This window comes from Ciconia boyciana, chromosome 8 (assembly GCF_034638445.1).
Source record: "Ciconia boyciana chromosome 8, ASM3463844v1, whole genome shotgun sequence".
NCBI classification, from domain to species: domain Eukaryota; kingdom Metazoa; phylum Chordata; class Aves; order Ciconiiformes; family Ciconiidae; genus Ciconia; species Ciconia boyciana.
Window position 1 is genome coordinate 22,313,430 of NC_132941.1, and position 18,777 is coordinate 22,332,206.

Below are 18,777 nucleotides of genomic sequence, written 5' to 3' on the forward strand. Positions count from 1 at the left end.
GTATTTTCCTTGCTAAAGGGAGCACTCAATAAACTGGATCTCATTACTTGGAGGGTGTGTTGGTGCTGTGGCGGGGGGCTGAGCCCCGTTCCCCCCAGCAGCCCCACTCAGGAGGGCTCCTTCACTGACCCTGGTGCATTTTCAGAGCGATCCAGTTTCCCTCGTCATGTTTTACCCAATTGTCCCATTTTCCTGCGGAGCTGCCACGTTGCCCGGGCTGATGCTGACACAGGGCGATGTAGGGAAGGCCGCAGCTGGCACCAAGGGGATGCCAGAGCCGCCCCCAGCCTCCATCGCCAGTCCCCAAGCCCTGCAAACACCACGGCTTCTCCCCATCCTCCTTCTGCTCCCTACACCACGCTGCCCCGTGCTGAGAACAAAGTCACCACTTTATTCACAGCACCGGAGGCTCTCCAGCTCCATCACCTCCCCCAGGCAGCCCCCTTTTACAGCTGGGGAAGGGGTGACATGGCTCAGAGGGCTGCCTGCCATCGGCCAGGCTCGGGAAGAGCCTACCAAGCACCCAGGAGCAGCAGAAAGCCTCAGCATCACATTCGCAGGGGGGAGCAGCAGCTCTTAGAAGTCAGGCAGAGATGCTTGAGACCCAGGGTGCAGAGCTCAGGCCTCCCTGCTGCTTCTTGGTGAGAAGGAAGGGGGGGAAAAAATAATAAAAGGAGTTGCTGTATGGTATTAGCAGCACCCAGAGGGCATGATGTCATGGGGACATGGCTAACGAGCTTCGAGGTGAGATGCTCTTCCTCTGCCTGCTCTGCTCCACGCCACATCCAAGGAGTCTATTCGTGGAATTGCTGTTTTGGGGGTTTAATAGATGGAGGGGAAGCTTCCAAGCGAGACGACTTTGCCCAGGCCAGTTTCTATCTATCTACTCGAATGTGGAGTGATGGGGGAAGGTGTCCGGGTCCCACTCAGAGGAGGCAGCAGGCTCGGAAGAGCAGCATGCCGTCCGGCGAGGAGAGGTGGAGGGAGATGCTCTCGTTGGCAGAGATGAAGAGCACGGAGCCACGACGCAGAGTCATTTCGGAGGCTGCAGCTGTGGAGGTGCCCATGGCTGTCCCTTGGATCACCAGCAAGATGCTGGCAGAGTCCACGGCAGAGATGAGGTACAGCTTGATGGAGGGGGGGATCTGCAATGGAAAGGGTCACTGTGGCTTGAGTCTCCTGCAGATTTTCTTCTCTTTGGAGAGCTGGAATGGGGTCATCCCCATTCCCACCCTGCTGCAGCCTTTGCTGTGCCCAAGCCACCCTGTGCCTGCAGCAGCCCAAACTCAAGGACCTCAGCTTAGCTGAGGACACCCAAGCTGCACTCCCAAGACCTCTTCCTGGTCCTCCTCTGCCTGGAGCTGCTGGAGAAGATGAGTGAGCTCTGGGCAGGGGGAACAGGGGAGGGAGAGGAGCCTGCAGTGCTGCCCAGGGGTGACACCAGCAGCCCCAAGCATCCCTCCATCCTGCCTGGAGCAGTAGCCACAAGGGCGAGCAAACCCATGCCAAGAAAACCCCAGCCAACACCAAGATGTCCTACCAAGAGCACAGCCAAGATGGGGGAAAGCTGGTGTCCCCCTGCATCCCCAAAGTGGACCCATTGCCGCTCACCTCTATCCTCATGATGGCAAAGTCTGGCACGGGTGGGTCGTAGAGGTAGACGCTGGGGTCGAGCTGGCTCTGCGCAGCCGGGAAGATCTTGGAGCTGCTGGGCGCCGGTGTGTAGTTGAGCATCTCACACAAGGTGAGGACATCGATGAATTTGGGGGTGAGCCCGGCGCGCACTGTGTTATCCGAGCACGCCATGCACTCCACGCAGTCTGCAGGGACAAGACAGCACTGTCAGCCCACCCCAGCCCTCCCGCACGTCCTGGGGGGTTCCAATCTTATGCAGGAGACCGCGGCCACCCGGGGGGACAGTCCCTGCGAGGTCCTGGGTGAGGAAAGCCCACAGCAATGCTCACCTCCGTGCAGGTAGGCGTGGGGCTCATTGGCTCCCAGGAACATGGCCTCCCCTGGCTCCAGCCTCACCAGGTTGAGGAAATAAATGGTGAAGCAGCCAATGTCCCCTGGGTACTGGGAGTGCAGCCGCAGCAGCAGGTCCCCATTGCTCCCCGACGTGTCCTTCCCTTCTGCCACTGCATGGGCAGAGACCAGGCGCAACACTGGGGAGGGAGCTGGGGGGGGGGGGTGCCCCATTCCCTCCCCTAAACACAGCCCCCCCAAAAGCATTCTGGGGGGCCGCGGTGGACAGAGAGAACCCACCTTCCTGGGAGATCCTTTTCACCAGCATGTTCAGCTGGTCGACAAAGAACTTCTTCTCGCTCTTCATCAGGCGGGTGAAGCAGACGCGGAGGGCAGCCGAGACGCCACGGGGGTCATCGCTCCCACTGCGTTCCAGCTGCTCCGCCGCCACCTCCCCAATCAGCGCCCGCAGCTCGGGGACAGCTGCCAGGGTGGCCAGCCCAAGTCATCCCCGGTGGCCGCCACCACAGGGGAGCCCAGCACCCCCAACCCAAGGTATCACAGCCACTGTCCCTACCCCGCACCCACCGCAGGGAGGGAAGGTGGCATCGGGGTCCAACCTCGCGACCACCCTCCCTCGCCATCCTTACCCTGGAGGAAGGAGACTATCTCCTCCACCGGCCGAAAGCCGCACAAGCCCTCGAAGGGGGTGAGAGCGATGGCCATCTCGGGCTTGTGGTTGGCATCGGGGTAGTGCTCGGGGAACTGGGCGTGCAGCTTCGCCGCTAGCTCCTGGAGAGGGGGGCAGAAGAGCTGGGTGAGCTCCCCAGGGGCACGGGATCTGGCCGGGGCTGCCCCCCTGGGGTTCTCCCTACCTTGTTGGGGTGCGCCTGGATGGAGAGGGCGGTGTTGACCGACAGCACCTTGAAGAGGAAGGGCAGGCAACCCTGGAAGGTGTCCTTCACTTTTGCCCCCAAGCAGGCGGGGTTGTCGGCGATCCACTGGCCCAGGGTCTTTTGGGGGATGCGGTTATCCCGGATGATGGCATCACCCCGGGGGTGCGCGCCCATCCAGAGCTGCGGGAGACAGACAGACAGACGGACCCCTGAGCTGGGCAGCCAACGGGATGACTTGGGCTTTTCTCGAGGCTGTTTGGCCCTGGAGGTGATTGATGTGGCCAAGGCAACTCCCTCGGGGGCTGAGTCATGCCAGGCTTCTCCTCTTCTCCTCTCCTCCTCCCCAGGCAGCCCTGCAGCCCCCCGGGGCTATAGGAGACCAGGGATGGGCAGGGGGCTGCATCCCTCCCCGAGCCAGCCAGACCTGGGATGGCGAGAGCCACAGCCGGTTGGGATGGACACATGGATTGGATGGACACACGGATGGGATCGACACACAGCCAGGACGGATATATGGATGCACGGCCGGGCACTCACCTCCGCGTAGGGCTGGTCGGGCTGGATCTGGACCAGGGGGTCACTGCTGGCCAGCAGCTTGGCCACCTCGCTCTCCAGCCCCACCTTCCCCCAGGAGTAGCTCTGCACGGCGCAGGAGAGGGGGAACACTGCGGGAGGGAAGCCATAATGTCGGGGTGGGGGGCAGAAATAACCCTCTGCCCCCCAAAACCCTCCCAGGCACCCCGGCGGTGGGGCCGTGAGCCGGGCAGCCCCAGGCCCTCCGGTGCGGGGTGAGAGGGGGCCAGGGCAGGGCGGGGACCGAGGGCTGTGGGAGGGAGGGTGTATCGGGGGGGGCAGTTTTAAACCATCCCCTTGGGGGTCCCCGTCCCCGGCTGCAGGCGGGAGTCTCGGTGCCCCGGCCCCACCGCCCTGGGCGTCCCCGGGGGGTGGCCCGCCTAGCCCAGGGTCCCCATCCCCACGGGGGTGCCTACCCCCCGGGGACAGCCTGCGGGCCCACGGGTCCCACATCCCCCGGGGAGGTGCCCTGCCCGCCCGCGGGTGCTCCCCGCCCCGCCGCCTCCCCCGGGCGGCTCCCGCTGCCCTCCGGGCCCCGCTCACCGCGGATCTCCGCCATGGCTCGGCGGGCACGGCACGGCACGGCACGGCACGGCAGGGCAGGCCGGGAGCCGTAGTCCCGCGGCGGCGGCTCCGGCGGCGGCACCGCCTCCCGCGGCCGGGCTGGGCGGAGCAGCGCCCTACGCGCACCCTATAGCGGCCATAGGGGAGCGCATATGGGGCTGCGCGGCCGGCGGCGCCCGGCCCGAGCACCGGCACTATCCGCCCGCGGGAACCTCTGCGGGCTCTAGGGGGGTCTAGGGGGCGCTATGGGGGATATTCTATAGGGGGTATTCTATAGGGGGTATTCTACAGGGGACGTGCTACTGGGGACGGGCTGTGGGCCATACGGGGACACCCCCTGCAGTCCCTGCCCCCTCCGCCCCCCATAGGCCCCGCTATAGGTGTCCCCCTGTAGAGCGCGGCCCCGCCTATAGCGTAACCCACCCCACCCCCCCCGCCGCGCTATAGGCGGTGACCGCCGTTGTGACGTCACGCGGCTCCGCCCCGCGGGAGCCGCCCGTCCCGGCGGGGTCAAAGCGCCTGCGCGGTGGGGGGTCAGTCACGTGGCTGGCGGCGCAGGCGCCCCGCCTGCCCCGGAAGTGCCTGGCGCAGCGGCGGCAGCGGGAGACGCGGAGCGGAGCAGCGGGGACCGCGCCCATGTCGGGCTTCGACACCAACCCGTTCGCCGACCCGGTGGACATCAACCCCTTCCAGGTGGGCACCGGGCCCGGGCGACCCCTTCCTCCCCCTGGCTGTCCCTCCCCTGCCCGCCGGCGGCGGGACGTGGCACTGACTGAAGCGTCGCTGGCCAATGGCGGCACCGCTTCTCCCCGCCGCAGTCAATCAGGGAGAGGGGGAGGGCTTAAGGGGGCCGGGACACCCCCTCCCGCCCCGGGTCGTGCTGCGGGGCCGGGACCCCCGAGCCCTCCGCGATCGTCCTGCCCCCGCCTCACTTATCCCTCTCTGTCCGTGGCTGGGGGTTCCGGGGGTCAGGCAGGAGCAGTGTGATCCAGCCGGGATCCATTGGCGCTGGGAGCCCCTCCCGCCGTCGCTTGCTCGAAGCCCGCATTTCTCTCCCCCTCCGCGTGAGAGGAGGGTCTCACGTCGTCCTCTACTTCGAGCCCCAGTCGCTCCCCACCTCTCCAGGCTTTGGGGAGGGGCCTTCAGCGCTAGCGGGATGCCCCTGCCTCGCAGGATGTCGAAACGGTTGCAGATGCTTAAGTTGTAGAGGTATTAAAAATAATCTAGCGAGAGACCTTTCTTGGCTGCGTTACATGGCAGTCTAACCAACTCTTGGGTCTCTTTAGGGTCCATTTTTAACGTGCTGCAGCGTTGGCTCTTAAAACTGTGCCTGTAAGGCAAAATGTGTCCTTTGGCTGTGGTTTTCAGCAGCCAAAGCTTTTGAGGCTCTTGGAGACTTTGTCTACTTTCACTGGGTTTTTCCTCTATGGGATTAACCTCTGTGCTCTGAAACATGGGCTCTTTACACAGGGACTTGGCCAGGAGCGGCCTCTTGGACCTGACTCATGTGGCAGTGGTGTGAAAATGAGTGTCCGGGCTTTGACTTTCATCAGTGAGCGGCTGCAGACGCTGCCTTACCTTTGCTGTTTGACTGGGATGTAATCTGCAGGAAGGCGTGACTTCCTGATCTCTGATTTCATGGCTAAGCCAAAGTGAAACTGTTTGTTGATCAGGCTCAGTAGTTTGAGGAATCAAAGTGAAATCAGAAGAGAAAAATCCTTCCTCTCCCTCACCTTCATGTTAATGTGTTCCCGTGTGTCTTGGGAAGGGTTTGGGTGACCGTGTTCCAGTGATATTCCATCTGTGGGGGGAATGTAGGCTGGCTTACATATACAGTCGCTGTTCCTGTAGGGATTTATTGCTTTGGCACTGAGGAAGTAAATATTCTGTTGCTTTATGCACAGTATAGCTGCCCCGGTATCTGAGTGAACAGGGCTGTGCTCGCCCTTTACTCACTGTTTAAACAAAAAAGATTGGATGCAATTTACAACAGGTAACTGATGTCAGGCTTACTTTTTAATGAGGACAAATGTACGTTGCACCATGGATGCCCCTGCGGTTCTCTGACAGCTCTTCGCAGCTACAGCTGGTCTTTTTGGCAGGTTTTATATCCTCCTTTTGGGAGTGTGAGGTTTTTTGTTCACCTTTGTCCTTTTTTTAAAGAAAAATTTCCCCAGTCATCAGCAGCTGGACGTGAGGAATCTCCGACTACTGCTGCCCGGAGCCTCGAAGCCCTGTCTCTCTGATTTGAAAATGGCATCTCACAATGTAGGACAGCATTGCCCCGATCTAGTAAATCTGATGAAATGAGCTCATTCCCTGCCAGGGTTTGGATCCATGTGCTGGCTCGGCGCTGTGCAGGGCTGGGGGGACGGTATGCCTGCCTGGCAGGCGCTGACATCCCCTTCCACATGCGCTGGAGATCTTGCTGAAAGACTAGAAGTGCCTTCACCCTCCCAGCCTTGTCACGCTGATGAATATCTCTTGGGCAGAGCACCAGGGTTGTCTGTCTTTGTTGTGGATTGCAATATAGTGCTTTGTACTCTGTAAATCGTGACATAACTGGGGATCTTTGCCTTTTAAGGAGACTTTGTTCATGATGTTGAAATGGCCTCAAGTTGCGCCGGGGAGGTTTAGACTGGATATTAGGAAATTTTACTTCACTGAAAGGGTGGTCAAGCATTGGAACAGGCTGCCTGGGGAAGTGGTTGAGTCGCCATCCCTGGAAGTATTTAAAAGACGTTTGGATGAGGTGCTTAGGGACATGGTGTAGTGGTGGTCTTGGTAGTGTTAGGTTTACGGTTGGACTCGATGATCTTAAAGGTCTTTTCCAACCTATACGATTCTGTGATTCTGTGTTCAATAAGCTTGATATAAAATAAGCTGGTTTGGTCCTGTTAAACATATCTCTGGCTCTTCTTTCTGTTACTTATTGTAACCGGTTAATGAGAGATGATTAACTGCCTTCATTTATTCAGTAACCTGCTATAAGTGGCAGCTGCCTCCAAAACTTTGATGCAAACTTCAGACAAGGCTGGAAACTTCCATCCTCTTTAGAGATATCGATGATAAAATCCTTGAGGTTTCTCTCAATGCATCTCCCAGGCAGTGGCAGTGCTCTGAGATCCTGCGTTGGTGGCTGACTGCAGGACTGGTGATATCTGGGGCAGTTACTGTGATATTTAGACAACCATGTTAAGTTCCAGGTGATTCTTGTTTGAGTTCTCTTGCCTTGATCTCATCTAGAGAGACATCTCATTTTGTTTTGTTTCTTCAACCTGTGGGAACAGAAAGAAACAGAAGAATGTCCTTTCTTGCACAAACCTGTTGTATCAAAGTCTTCCAGCAGCTCTGTCAGCTGGCACAGTGTGACAGCAACTTTGTATTTGCATTAAACACTGTGTTTGAAGACACTTTTAATCTTCCTGTCAGTGCAGTTTGGTCCAAACACGAAATTATTCTGCACTGGGGAATTTGAAGTCATGAAAAATGACATCATGCATCCCTACCACTTGTGCAGGCAATGGTAGGAAGGGCAACAAATGGGGATCTGCTCGCTGGCATTCTGAAGATCAATCTAATAATTGACTTGTGAGCACGAAGTTTGTGGCTGGACGTACTTATTAAATGAAACAGAATAGCTGGAGGAGTAAGAGACTCAGGTGCTCAGGCTCTTCCTTAGGTCTGAAGCAGGAAACAAGTTGAGAAGAATTGCTCAAGTTTAACTGGGTGTCCTGACAACTAAGCCCTCCAAAAGGAAAAGCATGTGGGGCCTTGGGAGCAGAGAGGAGAGCGCTGTTACTTCTTTGGAGGAGGGACAGCTGGGTAACATGGCTTCAAGTGGTTCAGTGTCTGAATCAAATCCCTGTTTCCATGTTTCACGGTATAAAGCGTCAGGCTTTTGCTTGTTTTAAGAGGGTCAACTGTCTTTCAGCCTGTAGCTTGCAGAAAATAACTGTAAAATGTGAAGTTTGTGGGCAACTTCTCATTCATCTCCTCTGCGTTTCTTGTGCTTACTCATCTTTCATGCTGTGTAGTCCAGGCTTGCGGAAGCTGGTGCCTTTATATCACCCGCTGTTTCACAGCTGCTGTTTTCCTTCCTGCCCTACCCGGGGCACAGAGGCACTTGTCCAAACACACTTCAGCTTTGTTGCAAATTCCCTTCTCTTTGTGTATCTATTTTAGACACACTTCCACAATAGCAAGCAAGTTAAGCTGAGCTGCCTTGCCTTACTAATTGGCCATACTGCCTAATTAAGTAATTTTTTTTTTTTTAAGCTATGCAATAAGATGAGAGGTCATCCCCCTTTGAAATCAAATTGTTCTGCAGCTGGAAGCAGTAAAACAGTGGTACTGCTCTCCCTGCCCTGCTCAGGCCGCTGGCAGCCTGTCCTTTTAACAGCAGTGCTGCACTGGTGAGCCTCCGCTTAATTTAGGAGCTTTCTTTTTGAATGGAGGTGAGAGATGGGAAGAGAAAAATGTGTTTTGCCTCAGTATTCTAGAGTTTCTCCTTATTTCTGAGCACTTTCTTCCCAGCCTGACCATTCAAGCTCTTAAAGTGGTTTGGCAGCCTTTGCTTTCCTCTTCCCATACCTTTTAAGGGAGTTTCTCTTCCTTGTGCAGTCATCTTCTGCTGGACTTTAGTCAGGCTGGGACCTTGCCTGGTCTGGATTAAATGGTATTGTGCTAGCATGCAGTAGCTATCATGTGTTAGCTGACTTGTAAGCTTGTGTCGACAGCCCATGTGTCTGCAAAACTGTTTAAGCTAAAGCCTCCAGAGGAGTAAGTAGTGAAATAAAACCTGTGCCTTGAGTCTTTGCAGTCCTTATTTCGAGTGTGACAGTTCAGCTGGTGCTCCACACTTTTTTACAGCCCTGCCTGGCTGGGGAGTTGCACTTCATCAAGCAGCATCCGAAACCTCCTCATCTGAGATCCCTCAGCCTGAGGTGATTCATAAACTAGTGCAACCTGTTGCATGAGGAGTGCCTGCTATCGAGGAGATGTGTGAAGTTACTCATTAACTGTTCTGTATGCATCTTGCTCAGCAGAAGGCTGCGCTAACACCCTGGGGAATGGCCCCAGTGGGTTGCAGACAAGCCAAATCTCTTTTCTGCAGTGCATGGACTTGGTCAGCCTCTGCACGCCTCGATTGCTCACTATTACCTTGTCGCAGCCTCAATTGTTTCTCACCCCATTAACCACAAAATTAAAACGACTGATCTTGAGACATGAGTTGCTCGGGGAGGGAGGGATAAAAAGCTACTTCTTAATTTTTTTTTTACTCACACCCAGCTATCCGGTTGCCAGGCTGTTCTTGCAGTAGGATTTCCAAGTTCAAAAAGTACCTGGCTTCTCTAATAACTGGGGAGAGAAACACTCCACAGGTCCCAAGTCTGTCTATTAAAGAGGGTTCTTTTATGGAAAGTAGTGTCTATAAAAGAAGAAATAAAAATAGTGAAGTGCATTGCAGGTGGGGGAAGAAAGGTGTTTTCGGCAGAGGTGCTGAGAGCCTTTTTTTAAACAATCAGACTATTTGATGGAGACAAGTAGGAGGTGCTGTGAGTACAGGTGAATGCAGCTGTTATGCTGGCAGAATTAAAACCTCTGAAAGTAATTGATGTCACACCTCCAGCTCAACTTCCCTGGTTGTTTTGCCTTTTCAGAGCAATCATTGGCATTTTAGCTTGCTGGTCCTGAGTGGCAGCTGGTACCTATCAGCCAGGACCAGTTGTACCTGGAAACTCATTTTGTGAGGCTCTGCTGTGCTTTGTGGATCCTCACTCACTTTGTGGTGCAGGTGAGGTCTGGGAGGTGGTCCCAGGTGTCCCGCAACTCTCTGACTGTGGATGAATGAATCTGTGTCCTGCTTCAGGTCTCTGGAAGTTAGGAATAACTCGCTGTAGGTAAGCAGTAGTAATCTGCAGAAAGGGCTCCTGTGCCAAAAGCTTGTTGTAGTTCTTCAAATATACCTCTTGGCTGAACAGGAGATTACTTCTGCCCACAAATCTTGCCTTGCTTATAGTCGTCATCTTGGTTATTTAAATTCATTGCTAGCCAAGGCCATCCACATGTGTCAGGGGTGCGTTTCACCCCATCCTGTTCCCAGTTAACAAATGGATGGAAGGCAAGCAGCATGGATAACAAGCTAATGATGACCTGTGTCCCATGCTGATTTGTCTTTGTGCTCTCTCCTTTCAGGATCCCTCTGTGACACAGCTCACAAACGCTAGCCAAAGTGGCTTGGATGAATTCAACCCCTTCTCTGAGAGCTCCCAGCTGGTACGTGCCATGTATCTTTGTGCTAGGTATCTTGGTGGTGGTGTTAGTGGTGTAGAAGGTCCCTTCGTAGGTGCAGCTTAAAAGAAACAGTGAGGCATTCACAGCTGATTTCCCCATGGACAGTAGTTCATTGCGTGCATGGCAAGCTACAAGCAACTGCTCCTGCACTGGAGCACTAATAAACTCCCAGCTGGAGCTCTCCACTCGCATGGAACAGCTTCTCTCAAACTCGCTGCTGGCTCACAGTAAAGCTATATGAAGTGTGAAGGGGAAGATGTTTTGTGGCAGGACACATCAATATTTATTTGGTCTCTGGGTTGGGAGCTGAACTCCTGCGGTGATACCATTGATGGATCGGTGCAAGAGCTTCATTCTTAGTTCCTGGTTGCTGTCATGTATGAGATGGGAAAAGGAGAACAGGAAGTCAGGGTAAAGCACTATTTGCAGTTCAAACAACTGATCAAAATCCCTTTTTTTTTCTCCTTTGCCTAATATCCATTATCCCAGTGCGTTAAGGAGCTAACAAACTTTTGAAAATGCAGAGTTGCATCCTGCTAGTGCTTTCTGTTTAGTAGTGCTAAAAATTGAACTATTATTTGCTAAAAGAAGCAATATGTGATGGTTTTGCCTTGTGGTTATGATTTATATGCAGACAAATGCAGCACGGACAACGCCAGCCACACAGCCCTCTGGCCGCTCGCAGCCTGCTGTTTTGCAGACATCTGTGGAGCCCACTCCCCAGGTATGGCAACCCCTCGCTGCCACCTTCCCAAGAGCTGGGCTGGAGAGCGTGAAGGAGCTCCCGTGGGCCTCTGAAGGCATGTGGGAATAGGAGGGGAAGGGGATTCTCTGGGGTTAGGTGTGGGAAGCTGCAGGTGATCTTTTCAACTTGCATTTGTACCTGCCTTGTGAAGCAGATCTCTGTAGGGAATGCATACACACAATTCTTTTTATGCCTTTTCCCTGTCCCTCTGGTGGCAGAGCTCACTTTGCCTTGTATCCTGTTTGCTCTGGCTTCACTTTGCAAACACTGAAATGTATCCTGCTAATGCTTTTAGCTTGGTTCTGGTGACTGGTCAACATGCTTGGTTCCAGGAGTGTAAATGCAGTCTAGCTATATATTGCAGCTGCTGCTTAGACTGGCTAGCAAGTACATGACTGCCAGGACCACCTCATCCAAAGAGCAGAGAAGCTGAGACTGCTAGGAGAAAGGGTCTGTTCTCAGAATAGCAAGCAGGTAGAAGAGATGCCTGGGAGGTGTGGTAGACAGCTGTCTTGCCTTCCCTTTGAACATCCTCTCCTAGCTAGGAAGGGAATTGTCCTCAAACTCAGCAGTCCTGTTTGCTGCTCTGTTGCAAGGCATTTAGAGCAGTGAGGCAAACTGGGAGGTAGAAGAAGCTGCAAGAAAAGCATAGCTTTGCTGAAAGGGAAGGGCATAGAGTACTGGCAACAGACTGGATAGCCTCTTGAGGGCTCTTCCAGCCCTATCTTCCCAAGGGATGAGAAAGGAACATCGGGTGGAGTTCTGCATTGATCTTGATTTTTTTTGTCCTCCAGCAGGTAAGGCAGAAAGCCTCAAGATGTTTCAGATCAGCCACGGGTATTCTGCTTTCAAATTGTCCTCCACCCTTGCTATTGAATTGCCTTTGCTTCTGTTCCAGTTTGGCATCGGGTGTGTTTGCTGATGGTATTGCCACGGTCTCAGTTCGGGAAGGACTTACCTTTTTCTTCCCCTACTTTAGGCTGTGGCTGCAGCAGCACAGGCTGAGCTTCTTCAGCAGCAGGCAGAATTAGAGAGGAAGGCAGCTGAGTTGGAGAAGAAGGAAAGGGAATTGCAGAGTAATGCAGCCAGCATTAATCGTGAGTAGTGCTTACTGCCCTGCCTGCAATGAGCGTGATGCCCAGGGAAGCCTGGGTTGCTTGGTTTGTCATGATTCGATGAAGGCCTAGCCTGTCCAAGTGTAGGTAGCTTTTTTAGAAGCCATGTGTCTTTCCTGTAGTCCTTCACAGCTGTGGCAACCCTCTTGGGACTGTACCTGTCATCCCATAACTTACAAGATGGGAAACGAGCTCAGAGATGAGATGCTGGAGAACAGCTCTAGTGGGTCTCTGCCCTCGAGTGTGCTCTCAGCATCTGCACTTGGCCATGTGAAGTTCTTCAAACATCAGTTTCATATCCATGTCTGAGCTGTTGTGTGATGCTTCCACATTAAGACTTTTCATTGAGAGCAATAAAGCTTTTTTCAGTCTTGAGGCTCTCTTAACCACAGCAAAACGATATTTTCCCCTAATCTTGGTTTTAAATGGCTGAATCTGGACTTGTAGTACTGAGTGGCAATGGTTGTGATGGCTCTTTAGCCATTGCAGGGCAATTCTGCCTCCCACGGAGGAAAGCCGTCGAAGTAGGCTGGTCTGCCTTGCTGCTGCCAGCAGACTTAACACATCCCTGCTGTTTTGCCTGCTCAAACCTAGTTACTTACTAAGACCTAGCCTCTTCCAAGGTTTTAATGTCAGAATGGCTGCTTGCAAATTATGATGTGCAAATTAGTCTTTCAATGAGAGAAGAGCAAATGAAGAACTGCTCCTTTCTCCTCTCCACAGCAAGGCAAAACAACTGGCCACCTCTTCCCAAGAAGTGTCCGATCAAGCCGTGTTTTTATCAGGATTTTTCTGCAGACATCCCAGCTGACTACCAGCGGATATGCAAGATGCTGTATTACTTGTGGATGCGTGAGTAATAGCTTGAACTGCAATAAAAATTCTAAGAAGATTCTGTATCAAATGCTGAGCTTTGCCCTACGGTAAACTCTGTAGGTGTTGTCTGCAAGGGTAAAATAATGTCTCCCTTCCTTTTTTTATGAAGGCAAATGTAAAGGACTCCAAGTTTATGCTTTGGGAATAGCTCATTTGTGACACAATTTTAATTGTTGTTTAATGGAGACTTTAACAACTCTCCTGAGACTCTGAAAGACAGTGGATAGTGCAGTTCAGAGATTGGGTGCAAAACAGTCTCAACTGTATTTGTCAATTTTGGTGCTCTGAAAAGATTTAAGATTTGGTTGTAAGCAGCAGGATCAGATGAAGTTCTTGGTTAAGCTCCGTTTTTCTTTCAGGGGAGGCAAGGAAATTAGATGGCCCAAAGTCTCCTTAATTTCTGCAGAGCTCCATGTGTTCAGTGGGAGATAGGGATGCTGCTGAGTTTTCCAAGAACTTACTGATGTTTTCTCTTTCTCTCTCCCATCCTGAACAGTGCATTCGATTACCCTGCTCCTAAACCTGCTTGCTTGCCTGGCATGGTTCACAGTCCAGACAGAAAGAGGAGTAGACTTTGGTCTCTCGATCCTGTGGTTTATTTTATTCACTCCTTGTGCCTTTCTCTGTTGGTACCGACCAATTTACAAGGCTTTCAGGCAAGTACTGTTTTCTTCTGTGATGGAGATATATCTTTTAGTGGGAGGAACTTTAGTTTTATCTGTTCCAATTGTGTATTGCCTGCAGGATTTTTCCAGCTCTTTGCGTCGTTAAATAGATCAAACTCACTTGTTCCTGAACATACTAGAAGTATCTGATGGAACTTAATTATGATGGTCCTTTTTCATCTTGAAATCCAAGCCTATCCAATCATAGGGACCTGCTTTTTTATTCATTTGAGAACTGTTTGGTACATAATGCGTTGAGCACACTGCATGTGTTAAGAAGGCTGCCTTCACCCCATCTTGCACGGGGCAGAGCAGTGGTTTTGCGATACGCAGTGGATGTGTTGTAAGTTGTGTTGCTGCATGAGTCCCTCCTGAAACCACCTCCCCTTAGCAGCTTTCCCCTGGAGAAAGGAATTCACTGAAATTTTGTTTCCCTCCTCTTAGAGAAGGGAGTCTGTGCAGGGATCATGTCCCTGGGTTTCACTCCTGCTGCCGTCTCTCCTGCAGGTCTGACAGCTCCTTCAGCTTCTTCGTCTTCTTTTTCGTCTTCTTTTGCCAAATAGCAATCTACGTCATCCAGGCTGTTGGCATTCCTGGCTGGGGAGACAGGTAAGCTTGGCTTCACGGGCTGCTGTGTCACAGCCCTGCATGGATGCTTTTTATCACCAGGGCTGTGACTGTCAGAAGCTTTGGGGTCAGTTTCTGACAGCTGTCTGTTCTTTCTCCCGTGGTTTTCCTCTCTCACCTGATACACAGCTTTGGCAGGTCCCAGCTGGGCTGCCTCTCTTCTCCGCTCTTCCTGTCCTAGTCCCAGCAAAGCTGTGTACCTTTGCTGTGGATGCTGCAGGCCAGCGCTGAAAGGAGTATGTGAAGTCTTCCATGCCTCCTCTGCTGCCTTCCCCCTCACTTAATACATATAATACTTATCCCTTCTTGATGCTGAGTCTCTAGTGTTGACCACGTCTGTGTTGTGTTAAAATGGAGCCTTCCCTGATGGAGGCTGTAGCGTGGGGGTGAGGGATCTCTGACCCAGGGTCTGGGTACGGCTTAACTCGGTACTGCTGCTAGCAGCCTGATCCTGTCCCCAAACTTTTCCTGATTTTTCTCTCAAGTGTGGTGTCGGTAGGCTGTGCTTCCAAAAGAAAAAAAAAAAGCAGAGAAGGTTTTATCCTCACCCTTTCTTGATAGCATTGTACAGAAGGGTGAGTCTGGGCTTCTGGAGTGGGTCCAACAGGCCCCCCGTCAGCAGTTGCCCCCTGCAGTGAAAGCACTGGCTTTCTTTTTGCCTTGCTGCGTTGGCTGCAGATCAGATTCCCGAGTTACTGTGAACAGTGAAAAGGTTAACAGCTAGTGGCTTTCTCCTGAGGGGGATCCTTCAGGTGATGAGCGCTGTGAAACTGCTGTCTATTTTTGCCCGCTGCCTGCAGAACGGCTCATGGGCAAAGCTGTCCTCGTGCTCCCTCCCCTGCTAGCTGGTGCTGCCTTAGTCATGGGGGACTGGGAGGGGGCACTCTGTTTTCAGTCTGACTTTGGAGAATGTGCATTGAGCTTTCCGCTATGTTTCTTCAAGCCAGACAGTGTGTTTATTTTTGGCTGTAGTGCATGGTGTGCCTTTCTGCTTCCGTGTGTGTGGTGTGCAGCATGTCAAATGGGATGGTTTGGCTCACTTGATTCCCTCTCTCCTGGTGGCACATGGCTTGCTTGGTTTAGCAGTTGGAAAGATTCCTTTCTCCAGCACCCAGGAGGGTGTTTTGAGTGAGGTATCTCGGTGTTTTTGCCCACGGCCAAGCAGTGATAACTCCCAGCATCCTCCCTGCCCCTTCCCTTCAACAACTGCCAGTTTCCTCCTTTCTGTAGCTCTTTACTTCATCCCTTCCCTCCTTTTCATCCCCCTCCCAACACTTACATCCCTGGCCACAGGGAGCTGTCATGGTGATATGTAGGTCTAGGCTCCAGATCTGCCAGCTGATCTCTTCCAATTCAGATGTACCAGCCTATCTTTACACTACGTGGCTGAATTTTGAGAAGGTGTTCATGGAAGTGACTTGATTTATGACAGTGCCAAGGGTATCAATTGCTGCCTAAGGGGGGTGGTTCAGGGCCAGGGCTGTAATGTGGGTGGGGTGAGCACGGCTCTCTTGTGTAGAGGTGGATTGCTTCTAAAAATGATAATGGAAATTCTGGCCCTCAAATGAGTGCCTGGATGAGCTCTGGGTTCCTGCTTCTGCAGCTGTTATGTTTGGGTTTGCACTTCCCTGTAACCTTCCCCCAAAGGCTCTTGTGCAACCGTCAGTGCCTCTTCTCCCTCTGCTCCATCTCATCCTGTGACGAATGCTTGCCAGCCTCACCCTGCTCTCCTCTCTCTTGTAGCGGATGGATCGCAGCACTGTCTGAGCTGCATGGGAACTTGGCCGTGGCTGTTATCATGATGATGGTGGCAGGATTCTTCACGCTGTGTGCGGTTCTCTCGCTCTTCCTCCTGAAGCAGGTGAGTGGCTTGGAGGCAAAGCAAGGTCTTGGCTGAATCCCAGATCCACAGGTCAGGCTGTTCCCAGGGTATCCTGGGGTTGCCACCTCCTCTCATCTGTCTGGGGATTAGCTTGTTTTTGAAGATGCAATTGGGGCACTGTCAGGTCAAGAGTTTTTAATGAAAGTATTTTTGCTTGTGCTTCCTGCATCGATACCAAGTTGCTTGAACACTAAGGGGATTTGCAGGTGGGAAAGTAGCCTTTGGGGAGGGAACAAGAGGCGTGGATGCTTCAGCAAGGCACGCCATTAACCATGCATGTTGGAATAAAGGAGGGTGTAGTAAGGCTTGCTGCATTGACTGCTGTGCAGAGAAGATGGCCAGCGAGGTCCCAAATGTCACCCTCATCAAACAAGGACATCAAATTTCTTGCACCTCCCTTTAGCTTGAGTCTGTCCAGAGTTGTCTGAGGAGAGAAGGCCATTGCTTTGTTTGGGTATCCAGGGCTTTACAGTCACTGCTACCACAATGTTGTGAGACTTTTCAAAGCCTGGTGGGATCCAAACGAGTGCCTTCCCACTGGCTCCCAAACACAAGCCCCTCTTCCTCCTTCTGATCGACCACAGAAGGGCTGCATTTCTGCAATTAACAGCAGAAATATGGCTTTGGGGAAGGCAAGGACAGGCTGAACTGGTCCTGTTTCTGTTGCTTCCTCCTTTTCTCCTAAATTGTATCTTGAAGGAAATAACTTGATGCTTGTAGTTGCAGGCACCTTCAGGTCCTGCCCTGCAAGCATCTGTAAATGCAGGGGTTAAGTATCCATACCATCATAGTGCGGGGAGAGGAGTTTTTGGTCTGATACTTGCCATTTTGCTGAGAACTCCACATTTTACCACAAAGGAGGGTCTCCTGAAATCTGCAGCATCATGCGCTGGGTGAGGTGGAGCCGCTGTCTCCAGCCCATCCTCTCTAGCTGCCAAGAGAGCTGGTTAGTGGTGGGGCTGAGAAAAAGCAAGCTGGCAAGCGAGGTGTGTGCAGCAACCTGTACCTGCAGGCTGATTATTTTTTTTCCTCTCTTTGTTTCCCAGGTGCATTCCCTGTATCGGCGCACGGGAGCCAGTTTCCAAAGGGCCCAGGAAGAGTTTTCCCAAGGCATTCTCACCAACAGGGGCTTCCAGAACGCAGCTGCTGGGGTGGCCTCCTCAGCCACACAGAGTGCTTTCCGGGGAAACTAGCCCTTCCCGGGGATGCCTCCCCCTCGCTTCCTCTGCCATTGTCACCCCAACCTTCTTTTTTTTTTTTTTCTAAAGATGCACTTTTTGGGGGTACCATGTTAGTTCTGTGATGCCGGCTCCAGATGAGAAGAGGTCTGGTGTTTTTAGCTTCAGCTGGCCTATGTTTATGAAGATTAGTTTTCCCTGTCTTTTTTTAGGGTGTGGGGAGATAGGGGAGACATTCTCTGAAGCAAATATATTTCTCTATCCAGGACATACCGAGTGTTTGTGTCTCTTCCTCCCCTTGCCCTGTCTGTAGCAGGAAGGTGAGGGGAAGCAGGTTTTTAGTTTTACTCTCTTCTATTGGCCTTTGCTATGAACAATTTGATTATCTGCTGTTTTTGGGGGGGGGGGGGGTTGTAACTTGCATGTAGCTTATCTTGTTAATTTTAAGAGTGGAAACTGTACTTTTGGTTTATTACACTTACATGATGCTGTATTTTGACCTCTTGACTGCTCAGCTTCCTGAGAGTTGGGGTAACGTGGCACGAAGGAAGACCTGGGAGCAGGGGGAGTTAGAGCAGAGGGGAAAGGTCTTTCTTGTTGTGTCGTGTCCCCCCCCTGCCCCCTGGCAGATCCCTCCCTCCGCTTCCACAAGGATCCTGCAGACGATGGCCCTCGGGGCTCCTGTGCCCTTTTGCCAGCACCCACGGCCCTGGGCACGGAAAGGGGAGGAAGGGATCGGTGGCAGCTGTGTCTTCTCTGTGGCCTTAAACCAGGGGAGGGAGGGGAAGAGGTTTTTGTTTGGCTCGGCTGTTCGGGAGCAGCAGCATGGAAGACGCCAGCTCAAACACCACGTGGTGCCTGCGATGTCCTTCTCCAACTAACCTTGAGAGCCTGCCAGCTGAGAGCATGAATGAATTTTTCTCCAGGGACAACTCCTTCCTGCCTTCCTCCTCCCACATATTATTTTTTTTCGGCTGGGAAAGAAGTGGTTTGATGCGTGTTTAGCTTCAAAAGCTGTGCCCTGAGATGGGATGTCCCTTGGGATGTGGTGAGGTGCAGGGGTTGGCGTGCTGGTTGTGGCAAGGCGTGATGGGGACAGTTTCCCCCTGGCCCTGCTCTCCAGCCCTGTGTGGGTGTCGATGCGGGAGGCGGTTTTACTTGTGGACTTGACTTTGCGCTGCCCCTTTCTGTCCCCTCCTGCCTAGGAGCGGGGTTGCATTTCGTGTCCCTATCCTCCACTGGCAGAGCAGAGCATGTGCTGGGGGGGCCAGGGGCTGCCCAGCCTCCTCATCCAGAAATCGGCGTTTTTACACCCCATTCCTCATGTATTATTTTTTTCCCGCGTCTGATCTTTTCATGTAAAAAAAAATAAAAATTAATAATAAAATTTATAT

At 52.7% G+C, this 18,777-nt stretch overlaps 2 protein-coding genes across 4 annotated transcripts; one reads left to right on the plus strand and one right to left on the minus strand.

The window, feature by feature from the left end:
- Positions 1–37: 37 nt before the first annotated feature.
- On the minus strand, positions 38–4,271 carry MPI (mannose phosphate isomerase). 3 transcript variants are annotated; one of them, XM_072869484.1, is made up of 8 exons: positions 3,978–4,267; positions 3,399–3,526; positions 2,841–3,041; positions 2,616–2,757; positions 2,266–2,448; positions 1,965–2,138; positions 1,612–1,820; positions 38–1,145 (listed from the first exon to the last, which is right to left on the minus strand). In XM_072869484.1, exons 1-8 carry the CDS (start codon positions 3,991–3,993, stop codon positions 927–929), a joined length of 1,272 nt encoding a protein of 423 aa, XP_072725585.1. In that variant the 5' UTR covers positions 3,994–4,267; the 3' UTR covers positions 38–926. The 3 variants fall into 3 exon arrangements, with proteins under 3 accessions (XP_072725585.1, XP_072725586.1, XP_072725587.1); XM_072869485.1 differs by lacking the exon at positions 1,965–2,138 and having other exon boundaries at positions 3,978–4,271; XM_072869486.1 differs by lacking the exon at positions 2,266–2,448 and having other exon boundaries at positions 3,978–4,270.
- A 261-nt stretch (positions 4,272–4,532) lies between these two features.
- SCAMP2 (secretory carrier membrane protein 2) lies at positions 4,533–18,776 on the plus strand. The gene is made up of 9 exons (XM_072869488.1): positions 4,533–4,691; positions 10,197–10,277; positions 10,930–11,019; positions 12,020–12,137; positions 12,879–13,007; positions 13,528–13,687; positions 14,204–14,305; positions 16,067–16,184; positions 17,252–18,776. The coding sequence occupies exons 1-9, from the start codon at positions 4,635–4,637 to the stop codon at positions 17,396–17,398; spliced, it is 1,002 nt and encodes a 333-aa protein (XP_072725589.1). The 5' UTR covers positions 4,533–4,634; the 3' UTR covers positions 17,399–18,776.
- The last annotated feature ends 1 nt before the right edge of the window (position 18,777 follows it).